Here is an 11,690-nt window from a genome sequence, read left to right as displayed (position 1 = left end):
GTCGGGGTCTGGTGTTGCCCCATGGAAATCAGCAAAACCTCAAGGAAGCCGATGAAGAACACGAAAGGGAAGAAGCAGAGACAATGTCTGCCCATGAAGAGTTCATGGACTCCTCACCTTGTGAGGCTCCCCTCATCCTCCCGGAGAAGGCTGGGCAGGCATGATAACCATTTATGGATGAGATTTGTCCATCAGGGTCCAGAAAGAGGAAACACTCTAAGTCTTTCAAATGGAAGAAACTTAACACAGAGATTTGGTACGTGGTTGATGGAAATGCTGAGAAGCCAGTGGGGGACAGCAAGGCAACCCAGAAAATAGCAAAGCAGGAAGCAGCTACATCTCTAGGGCTGGAAAGACAAACTTATAATGCAGCCTTAGAGACCCAGAAGCCTCCAGAGCTATTTGGCAGAAACTAAATAGTGGGGGCTGCCTGGCAGGGGATGGGATAGTGGAAGGATGGAAGGAAGCCACACAACCAGCTGCACGCCGTGTCAGAAAGCAGAGAAGCATAGAAACCGCCTGGCTTCTTCCCTCTTCCCACCAAATTGTCCTCCACCCACCTGTCTTCCTATTGGCTGAGCCTAGAGGGAAGCACTCTGGGAAATGTAGTTCCCAATAGTGAACAGAACAGAGCAGGGGAAGGGTGGAGAAGAGATCAGATCTGCGAGCAAAGCAGCAGTTGATTTGGCACAAAAAAAGAGGCCCAGAGAGGCGAAGAGATGGGGCCAAGATTAAAGTCCAGATCTTAGGGCTCTTTCCATAGGACCCAGAGAGTCCTTGAAAGCTGAAGTGACAGCTCATGCTGGCAGCAGAAAGAATATACTTCAGCCTGCTGGAGCTGAAAGGATCTGAGATGGTGCTTACTTGTGAAGCAGGGAGCTTTGCCTGGAAAGGGCATGCAGGAACATTTTGGGGTGCTGGAAGTATTCTGGGAGATACACAGAAATACACAAAAGTGAAAATTCATTGATCTGTACACATAGGATTAGTGTACTTTATGCATTTCGTTATTTATAGGTTATACTTCAATTAAAAGAAAAAGAGTCCCTGTCTTTGAGTAAAATCTTAAAATATTTTCAAATGAAATGATATATGTCTGGGATTTGCTTCAAAATAATTAAGAGAAGATTAGAAGAGTAGGAGAGGGTTCTATGGGAGAAATAAGACCCGCCTGAGTTGAGGCTGGAAGTTCACAGTACTGTTGTCTCCTCTTTTGCATATGTATAAATTATGCATGATTTCCATAATAATAATTTAAAAAGAGACCTAAATAGACTTTTTTCCAAAGAAGACGTACAGTTGGCCAACAGGCCCATGAAAAGATGCTCAACATCGCTAATTATTAGAGAAAGGCAAATCAAAACCACTATAAGGTATCACCTCACACCAGTCGTCCATCATCAAAAAGTCTACAAATAATGGGACTTCCCTGGTGGCTCAGTGGTTAAGAATCCGCCTGCCAGTGCAGGGGACACGGGCTCGATCCCTGGTTCGGGAAGATCCCACATGCCGCAGAGCAACTAAGCCCGTGCGCCACAACTACCGAGCCTGCGCTCTAGAGCCCATGAGCCACAACTACTGAGCCTGCGTGCCACAACTACTGAAGCCCGAGCGCCTAGAGCCCATGCTCCACAACAAAGAGAAGCCACTGCAATGAGAAGCCCGCGCACTGCAACAAAGAGTAGCCCCCGCTCGCCTCAACTAGAGAAAGCCCGTGCGCAGCAACAAAGACCCAACACAGCCCCAAAATTAATTAATTAATTAATTAATTTTTTTAAAGTCTACAAATAATAAATGCTGGAGAGGATGTGGAGAAAAGGGAACCCTCTTACACTGTTGGTGGGAACGTAAATTGGTGCAGCCACTATGGAAAACAGTATGGAGTTTCCTTAAAAAAACTAAAACTAGAGCTACCATATGATCTGGCAATCTCTCTCCTGGGTATAGGTCCAGAAAAGACAAAAACTCTAATTCAAAAAAATACGTGCAACTCTAATGCTCATAGCAGCACTATTTACAACAGCCAAGACATAGAAACAACCCAACTGTCAGCCACAGACAATTGGTTTAGGAAGAATGTGATATATATATATAATAGAATATTACTCAGCCATTAAAAAGAATGAAATATTGCCATTTGCAGCAACATGGATGGACCAAGAGAATGTCATACTAAGTGAAGTAAGTCAGAGGAAGACAAATATTATATGATATCACTTGTATGTGGAAATCTAAAAAATAATACAAATGAATCTATATACGAAACAGAAACAGACTCACAGACGTAGAAAACAAACTTATGGTTACCAAAGGGGAAAGAGATGGGGGAAGGATAAATTAGGAGTATGAGATTAACAGATACACACTACTATATATAAAATAGATAGGCAACAAGGATTTACTGTCTAACACAGGGAATAGTATTCAATATCTTATAATAAACTAGAATGGAATAGAATCTGAAAATATGTATGTTTCATACTTCATATAACTGAATATATGTTCAGTTATATATATAACTGAATAACCTTGCTGTACACCTGAAATCTATACAACATTGTAAATCAACTAAATTTCAATTTTAAAAATTTTGTTAAAAAATAGAAAAAGGGATCTAAGGTGCACACACAGACCTTTCTGCATTTAAGAGCTCAGTGGTGTGTCCAGTCCCAGACCCCATTTCCTTGACCTGAGCACTGCGTGCCATTCTGACACTTCCTCCCTTCCCAGGCAGCCTCGGATGTTCACTGGCAGAGTGCGGGTCCTAGGCCTGCACCAGGAGAGGAGAGAGATGTCTACAGCTCAGGCAGGCTGATTTGCCCTTTTGTGACCCGCCCCCCACCAGGGGCACGCCCCTGACCTGGACTTCCCACTCTTCCCCCAGGAGCCTGTCCAGCCAGTCAGACCAACCAGGGTTAGGATGTGTGAACAGAGCGCTCCAAGGAGTGGGCAGGGATGGTGCCCAGGTGATCTCTCTCCAGACGGCCAGTCATGCTGAGGGAGGCACCCCTGAGTCACGAGGAGGGAGCCTGGTTGCTGGAATGAGCTGGGACACAGACATCTCGAGCCCCGGCCTCTAGGCTGGCTCTGCCACGGACTGGCTGTGTGATGTGGGCGAGGCATCATCGGTTTAGTCCATAAATATGTACTGGACACGCGGTTCATGCCAGACCCTGTGTGAAGCTCCGGGAGCCCAGAGTTACAGATCCGGGGCAGGCCGTTGCCGAGCTCAAGGCCCAGCGGCCAGCGGATGATAAGCAGCGGGTCACAGGGAGTGATCTGGGGGGTTGCTGGGCAGCCCAGGGTGGAGGTGCTTCCCAGAGCCCAGGTGACCCTCAAGGACAAGTGGGAGTTAGCCAGGAGCACAGGAACTTGGAGACCAGACACCCTGGCATGGGTGGGGGAGGGCGGGGATGCTGTTAATGGGTTGCAGGGAAATGGTGGGAAGAAAAGGGACAAGGACAAGACCGAGTCCCCCTGGAATCCTGGTCTCCTCTACATGGCACCCTGGCCTCCGTGTCCTCATCCTTAAGGTGAGGGGCCCGGTCTGGTGGGCTCTCAGCTCCCTCCAGCTCAAAGGGATTCAAAGGCTCCTGGGTGAGAGGCTGGGACTGAGGGTGGTGGCCACCCAGCCCCAGCCCGGCTGCCCTGCTCATGGGAACTTGGTCTATGCACCACCGCCTTCTCTGCAGACAGGGGAGCAGGGGCTGCTGCATCCTCTGGAGAATCTCGTAGGTGACCTGTGTCCACTGAGGTGGGTGTGGGCTGGGTTGACTCAGGGAAGGGGGTGCTGGCTGGCTTGTGACTCCTTTGCAGTTTATCTTAAAAAGTCACACAACAGGGTGGGAAGCCAGGAGTCCAGACAGTCTGCCAAGCAGGACTTCTGGTTCCCAGATGCTGGTCTGGCTGGCCGAGGCTCTCCGTGGGTCTCTGCACCCTCCACGTGTGACGGTCCAGGCCCATCCATTTTCCGGATCTGGTGTCCTGCTGGCTGGACACAGCTGCGTCTGGAACTCCATCTGTTCCCAGCTGGGTTTCCGGGGGGCCCAGCCGAGGAGTGTCCACTGGCTCTGCTACCCCTTTCCCAGCGGCTGGGCCTGGCCTGTGCCTGCATCCTCCTCTCCAGTCAGGCCTCCAAAGAAGGGAGGAGGCCCGGTTCCGGCCCCGCTGCCCTCACGTGCTTTCCCCGCCACCCCCTCCCGCCCTGCCTCGGGCAGCCAAGCCTGTTCCTCTTCCCGATTGCGACAGACAGAGCTGCCTTGGCTCCCAGCGCTCCCTGTCCCCGCCCCGGGCCGGCGGCTCCACTCCCACTTCCTGAGCCCGGCTGGAGCCCTGGAGGCCAGGCCAGGCCCGGCCGCTCCGGCCCCCGGGGGCAAGTCAGCCGAGTCCTGTCCCAGCCTCTGGGCTGGGGAGGCTGCTGCCACCACTGCCCGGGACGTCCAGGCCTCCCACCTTCCTCCCAGGCCTCCACCCATCCGCTCGGCTGGCTGACTGGCCGCCATGCGCCTGCCGTGGGCCGCCTCCCCCTGCGGCCTGGCCTGGGGGCCGCTCATATTGGGCCTCTGGGGTCTCCTGGCAGCATCCCAGCCCCAGCTGGTGAGGGAGGGGCCCAGGCCAGCGGGTGGGGGTGGGCTTAGCTAGGGAAGAGGGGTCCGGGCCGCCCTCTCTGTAGCCCCTCTGCCCTTCCCAGCTGACTCCTGAATAATTCTCCCCCCACTCCATCTCCCCTTGAAGGTGCCCCCATACTGCACGGAGAACCAAACCTGCCGGGACCAGGAAAAGGAGTACTACGAGCCCAAGCATCACGTCTGCTGTTCCCGCTGCCCCCCAGGTGAGAGGCGGGGGCCAGAGGAAGCCTGGGACGGGGAGGTGGGTTACAGGGGGCTCCAGCCCACATCGCTGCCTCAGACGGAAGGGGGACGCCAGCTCCCAGGAATACCAGCTGGCAGAAGCAGAGAGTGAGAAACACCGGCCGTCCCTCCCGTGTAGGCACCGGGACAGGCCCAGGGTCACACAACAAGCAGCAGAGGGGATGGTGGAACCCGAGTCCCCCGACACTCCTGCTGCCCCGCTCACATCCTAGGCACACACGTCTCGGCTGAATGCGGCCCCGACCAGGACACCACTTGTGCCACGTGCCCCGAAAATTCCTACAATGAGCACTGGAACCATCTCTCCATCTGCCAGCTGTGCCGCCCCTGTGACCAGAGTGAGTGGGGTGTTCTGGCGGGGATGGGGGCTGGGATCTCCTGGAGCGCAGCCCCTCTGCTGAGCCCTCCGTCTCCCCACCAGTGCTGGGCTTCGTGGAGATCACGCCTTGCACTAGCAAACACAAAACCCAGTGCCGCTGCCAGCCAGGACTGTTCTGCGTCTTTTGGGGCTCTGAGTGTGTACACTGCGAGTCACTCTCCCACTGCCCGCCTGGCACCGAAGCCGAGCTCAAAGGTCAGAGGTCACTGGGGGCAAAGGGGCGGGGGGAGGAGGCGGGTGATCTTGAAGGGGGCAGGGTGCATGGGGTTGTGTCCATGGTGAGGCCCCAGGCCTCTTCTCCCTCCCTGAGCAAGGCTCACAGAAGGGACCTGCAGAGAAATGAAGCTGGGATGGTGCAGGGTTCGGGGGTCCTCCCAGCCCTGGGAGGAAGCTCGGGCAATTCGGAGATCAGGAAAGATGCTGCAAACTACAGATTGCAGTGGGTGGTCAGGGAGGGGGCCATCCAGTGGGCGTAAAGGAAGCTCACAACTGGGCTCCCTTTGCCCACTCACCCTGGCTGGCCATGCATTTCTCTTGCCAGATGAAGACAGGAAGGCTAACAGCAACTGTGTTCCCTGTAAGGCAGGGCACTTCCAGAACACGTCCTCCCCCAGCGCCCGCTGCCAGCCCCACACCAGGTGAGGGTGCCAGGTTCGTGTTCCTCCCACCCTCCCAGCCCCAGGTGCTGACAGCCCCGTCCACTGCTCAGCTCCACGGACCGCCTCCCACTTCCCGCCAGGAGCCCACTTGAGCTGGGCGCTTTCCTCCACAGGTGTGAGGACCAGGGCCTCGTAGAGGCAGCGCCAGGCACCTCCCGGTCTGACACCAGCTGCAGAAATCCACCAGAGCCCTCCGAGACGCCAGGTGAGGGGCCAGGGGCAGGGGCAGTGGGCATCTGGGAAGATGCCTTAATTCTAGCCATCTAAAAAAACGGGGAAATGATGAATCCTTTCCAGTCAGAATTGAGGCAAGAAGAAAAGCTCCTCAAAGGGAAATTGGAGTATCCCTGGGCCAGGTTAATTACACACAAACACACACTTTTTAAGTTATATGTCCTACACATAACTTATAAGTTGTATGTAATAGTACGCCCACACGGAGATGTAATTGCAACTGACATCACCGTCATTGTTTTGGACATGCCACCATCACATAATCCATTTACTAGACTGGAAGTCTCTGTAGTAGGTTACACACTCCGTTATTCGAGAGAAGATTCTACACTTGATGCTTTCTTGGTCTTTTCTGTGGAGTCATTGGTTTCCTCGCCTAATAGAGGATTGCAGGATGTTTCTAATGACTGTAGTTGTTATTAATCAGGGGAAAGTTTATTTCCTTAACTTTAAAAAATTACCAAGTATTTATAGTCATAGCTTCCATTTATTGAGAGCTAGTGCGTCAGGCACTCTGTGAACACTTGACTTTCAATAACTCATTTAACCCTCATAATGATCCTATGAAATAGTCTTATTACTATCCTCACTGACTAGATGAGGAAACCGAGGCCCAGAGAGGTTAGGTGACTTGCCCAAGATCATCCACGTGGTAACTGGTGTTATGAAGACCTATTCTAAGTCTCTCTTACTCCAAAGCCCATGCCATAATACATGCAGACTGCAGAAAATTAGAAAAGTCAGATAAACAAAACTAAACATCACCCACAGAACCATCACCTAGCATATCCACTCAACACTTTTGAATATATCTTCCCATACATTTTTCTGTGCAATAGAAAAAAATAATTTTTTTCCTAAAAGTGCAGTCATTTGAATGTTTGTAACTTAATTTTTCATTCAACTATATCATAAATATTATCCACATCCTCGTATTAATTTTTAACTGTGTATCAAAAACGATTGGCATTTTAGAGCTGGAATTTTAGAGAGTATGTAAGCTAATCTCATTTTGTATATGAAAAATACACAACTGGGCAGGAACCCAGGTGTCCAAGACTCTGGGTCTAATTTTTCCCCACACCTCCCATTCTGGACTCCCTTAGGCCATGGAATTAGATGGATCACAAAGGGCAAACTCCCAGTGTGCAAATGTCCAAGTGCTCCCGATCTTCCTCAGGCACAGGTGACACAGGCGACGGGCATGGTAGACTCCATGCTGTTGATGGCAGCATGAGGCCCATAGGAAGGCAGCAGTTGCCATGGCTACATGTGGGCACCTGAGAAACCCAGCCTCCGCTTCCCTCCCTCCCGGGACCTGCCCTGAGCCGCGGGTGGAGACCGGGCAGCCCTCCTGTGCCAGGCAGCCACAGGCAGAGTTCAGAAGCCAGGATCCCGGCTCCGTCACCCCTGTAAACACCTCCACAGCTGCAGAAGGACAACCTCAGCTCCCGCAGCTGTGGGTCTCTCTGTAAGATGGTCAAGTCCGCAGAAACGTGACTTTACCCTGTGGCCTGAGTCTGCTTACAGACTCCCCACCCTCCCTTATTGCTTCCCACTCCCACTTTCAGCCCCTGCAAGTGCCTGTCCTCACCCACAAGGCTGCCCCCGTGCCGGTGGCCACCCGCACCCACCCTGAACATCTCCATCCGCGGCAGAGTTTCTGCCGGCTGTCAGGAGGTCCCCCCGTAGTCAGGCTTAGTGCCCCTTCTCTGTAACCCGACGGAAGTTTCTCCAACTCCTCCTTTAGGAACTGTTGTGGGACTGGAAGGGGAAAGCTGCTCCCCCTTTTCTGTCTGGGTGGCCTGAGAACTGGAGAGCTCTTCCTTAGCTGCCCACCCCGCATCCTGCTCGGGTCCTCACGCCCCGTCCTGTCTGCTGTCCTGCAGGAACGATGCTGGTGCTGGCCGTCTTGCTGCCGCTCGTCTCCCTTCTGCTCCTCACCACTGTCCTCGCCTGCACCTGGAAGAGCCACCCCTCTCTCTGCAGAAAGCTGGGTAGGAAGGAGCAGGGTGCAGGCAGGGATGCAGGCCTGGGTCTGTGCCTACCTAGATGGCGGAGGGGGGCTGGAGGGAATATTCAGCTCCCCCAGGGATGACCCTTCTGCGCCTTCACACCCTCAAGACGCCCAACACCTGCCCCCCACATAGACATCACCTCCATCCAGCCCCCCATTCTGAGGCTGGAGTTAAGGGTAATGATAACCTGATCCTTCTGGGGAGCCCAGGGTGGGCAGTGCCATATCATGGCGTGTGTGGAGGGGGAAAGCCTGGGGGTCTGAGGCCTGCCGTTTCATTTTCTATTGCAGGATCCCTGCTCAAGAGGCATCCAGAGGTAATGGGGAAGGCTGAGGAGGCAGCAAGGAGGGGCAGGGGGACAGGTGAACCAGGTGGGGGGGCAGGCTGGAAAAGAGGCTGCAGCTTCAACAACCATTCATTCATTCAACTAATAATTTATCGAGCACACAGTGTGCCAGGCACTGTTCAAGGCACAGTGGAAACAGCAGTGAGCAAAGCAAACTGTCTGTCCTCCCAGAGTTACAAACCAGTGGAGCCAGAATAAAGTCAGACAGCTGTACCTCAGGTAGTGATAATTGCTAAATAAAGCATGGTAGGGGGACAGTGACACTGGCAACAGATGGGGGTATATCATCTTAGAGTGGACAGAGAGGGCCTCTGTGATCAGCTGATATTTGAGCAGAGAGCTGAAGAAAACAGGGAGCCAGCTGTCGGGATGTATCGGGGAAAGTGCTTCAGGAGCTCCAGGAAGAGGAAACATCAAGTGCAAAGGCCCTGAGGCAGGGAGCCTGATGAGGAGCGGAAGAGGGCACCCGAGCTGCCTAAGCATGGGGTGGGGAGGGGGGAGGAATTAAAGAAAGATGGGGTCTGAGGCCCACGTCATTGCTTGGTTCTCGGCCTCTGTCCTGCAGGGAGAGGAATCAAATACTGCTGAAGGAAGCTGGGAGCCCCCGAGGGTCAACCCACAGTACCCTGACCTGGTAGAGCCACTTCTGCCCACCTCTGGAGACTTGACCCCAGCCTCGGCCGGGGTCCCGGCGACCCCAGGTTTGGAGGAAGAGGCGCTACAACAGCAGAGTCCTCTGAGCCAGGCCAGGGAGCTGGAGGCTGAGCTCCCAGAGCAAGGCCAGGTGGCCCATGGTGAGCCTGGGGCAGGCGCAGGGAGCAGAGTGGGTGGGGAGGGAGGGTGGGCAGGGAGAGAGAGTGTGAGCCAGGCAGAAATGAGGAGACTAAACCGGGTGCAAGAGGAGGCTCCAGCAGCCAGAGCGTCCAGACCACAGAGAAGGGAAGAGACTGAGAACCAAGAAACCGGGGAATGAACACAGAGCTCAAGAACGCCGATGGAGGGGGACAGAGCGGAAGGGGAGATGGCGGATAGGGGCCCTGGGGAAGCTGGGGTCCGATGCTGGGGGCACACAGGCCTTCCCCTCAAACTTGCCCCTCACCCCTCTCACTCCGTCTTCCTTCCCACAGGCACCAATGGCATTCACGTCACCGGCGGGTCTGTGACTGTCACCGGCAACATCTACATCTACAACGGGCCGGTACTGGGGGGCGCACGGGGCCCCGGAGACCCCCCCGCTCCCCCAGAGCCTCCGTACCCCATCCCTGAAGAGGGTGCCCCTAGCCCTCCCGGGCTCTCCACACCCTACCAGGAGGATGGCAAAGCTTGGCACCTGGCTGAGACAGAGACACTGGGGTGCCACACCCTCTAACGGGGCCAAGGACGCAATTCATCACCCACGCCTGATGTTGTCTGGAGAAGCCAGGAGAAGGGAGGCCTGAGAGCGCCTCCTCGTCGAGGCCGCCCTCCCCGCACAGGACTGACCAAGGGCCTGGGTAGGGCCCCGAGAGCTGGACCCCGAGGGGCCGGGCCTCAGACGCGTCTCTGAGAGCAGGGCCAGCACTGGCTGGGAATGGTGTCCCCGCAGGACTCTCACCACCGCCTGAGCAGGCCCGGGACTCCACCGCAGACCCCCTGCCCCCTGGGGCAGCACCAGCTCGGCCTCAGGCACGGACAGGACATGTGACGCTAACTGCTGCCCCCCTGGCATCTGTACCCCAAGCATGGCACAGAAGGGAACCAGCCACGTGGTCGCTCAAGGGCATGGCCGGGACCTCTGGCGGATTCGTGGTGCTCATCACCCCCAAGCTTCAGAGGCCCTTCGAGGGCCCACACTTCACATGGACTGAGGGAGACCCTACATGAAGATGGAGTGACAAGGAGGACCACCCTCCCCTTCCTCCCCACCCTCCAGCCCCCCAGTACCCCCCTTCTAGACAGGAAAGGGAATCCTTATAACCAGGGGCTTGGGTGGGGTTCTATGTATAAGGGAGAGTTTTGGAGGGGGAGGAAAACGGTGAGTGTATTTATGAGTTGTAACCACATGCAAATAAAGAGGAGACTGAGACCTAGATCATTGATTTCCTTGGGATTTTTTTTTTTTTTTTTTTTGGCCGTGCCACACGGCATGTGGGATTCTAATTCCCTGACCAGGAATCGAACCTGCGCATTTGAAAGTGTGGAGTCTTGGGCTTCTCTGGTGGTGCAGTGGTTAAGAATCCGCCTGCCAATGCAAGGGACATGGGTTCGAGCCCTGGCCCGGGAAGATCCCATGTGCCGCGGAGCAACAAAGCCCATGCACCACAACTACTGAGCCTGAGCTCTAGAGCTTGCGAGCCACAACTACTGAGCCCACGTGCCACGACTACTGAAGCCCGCACGCCTAGAGCCCATGCTCCGCAACAAGAGAAGCCATGACAATGAGAAGCCCGCGCACCGCAACGAAGAGTAGCCCACGCTCGCTGCAACTAAAGGAAAACCCGAGCGCAGCAACGAAGACCCAACACAGCCAAAAATAAATAAATAAATAAATTTATAAAATAAAAAAAAAAAAAAGGAAAGTGCGGAGTCTTAACCCCTGGACCGCTAGGGAAGTCCCTTGGGATTTACAGAGGCACACTATTCCCCCGGGGCCATGTCAAAGGCACAGGTCAAAACTGTAAAATATAATCCCACAAGGTATTTGTGTGAGAGGCCGGGATATGGAATTCAGGTGATGACAGTATTGGCCAGCAATCGCTGACAACGTGGCAGGCAGTGTTCTCAATGCTGTGCAACGTGACCTTATGCAACCTGCACAACCCCCCCAGGAGGTAGGTACGATGACTCTTCCCATTTAACAAATGAGGAAACTGAGGCCCAGAGAGGGTAAGTCACTTGCCCAGTTCAGCTGCACATGGCTGTGATGCGACCCCCGCCCCCCCATTAGGCTGGCTCTAGAGGCCTGTTGGGTAAAAAGAGAACTTCTCTGAACGGGTAAAATGGGCTGGTTTTCTGAAGTCATCAGACCTCCTGCATGTCCCACCGGCATCAAGTCTCAGCCAACTCTCAAACCCCCAGGCTCAAGGCAAAGGGCAAAAGTATTTGGCAAGGTTGGATGAAGGGAAAGATACACACTTTAGACATAAATTGACATAAATTTAGAGGCCAAGTGCACATTCTGTTGGTGAAGAGATAGAGGCCGGC

The 11,690-nt window shown here is 54.2% G+C and overlaps 1 protein-coding gene across 1 annotated transcript; it reads left to right on the top strand.

Moving 5' to 3' along the window:
* Positions 1-4,222: 4,222 nt before the first annotated feature.
* On the top strand, positions 4,223-10,578 carry LTBR (lymphotoxin beta receptor). The gene is made up of 10 exons (XM_061205787.1): positions 4,223-4,596; positions 4,735-4,831; positions 5,084-5,209; positions 5,293-5,445; positions 5,792-5,888; positions 6,023-6,114; positions 8,033-8,140; positions 8,452-8,477; positions 9,073-9,301; positions 9,635-10,578. The coding sequence occupies exons 1-10, from the start codon at positions 4,501-4,503 to the stop codon at positions 9,874-9,876; spliced, it is 1,266 nt and encodes a 421-aa protein (XP_061061770.1). The 5' UTR covers positions 4,223-4,500; the 3' UTR covers positions 9,877-10,578.
* Positions 10,579-11,690: the final 1,112 nt, after the last annotated feature.

Source organism: Eubalaena glacialis, chromosome 11, assembly GCF_028564815.1.
Source record: "Eubalaena glacialis isolate mEubGla1 chromosome 11, mEubGla1.1.hap2.+ XY, whole genome shotgun sequence".
NCBI classification, from domain to species: domain Eukaryota; kingdom Metazoa; phylum Chordata; class Mammalia; order Artiodactyla; family Balaenidae; genus Eubalaena; species Eubalaena glacialis.
The sequence above is the reverse complement of the archived record's forward strand: the minus strand, read 5'-3'. Positions and strand labels throughout refer to the sequence as shown.

Bases quoted from the DNA above. Each gene is read 5' to 3' on its own strand.
- LTBR (XM_061205787.1), top strand. From the start codon at position 4,501: ATGCGCCTGCCGTGGGCCGCCTCCCCCTGCGGCCTGGCCTGGGGGCCG. The intron at 6,115-8,032 runs GTGAGGGGCCAG...GCTGTCCTGCAG, and splicing joins AGAGCCCTCCGAGACGCCAG to GAACGATGCTGGTGCTGGCC. The intron at 8,141-8,451 runs GTAGGAAGGAGC...TTTCTATTGCAG, and splicing joins CTCTCTCTGCAGAAAGCTGG to GATCCCTGCTCAAGAGGCAT.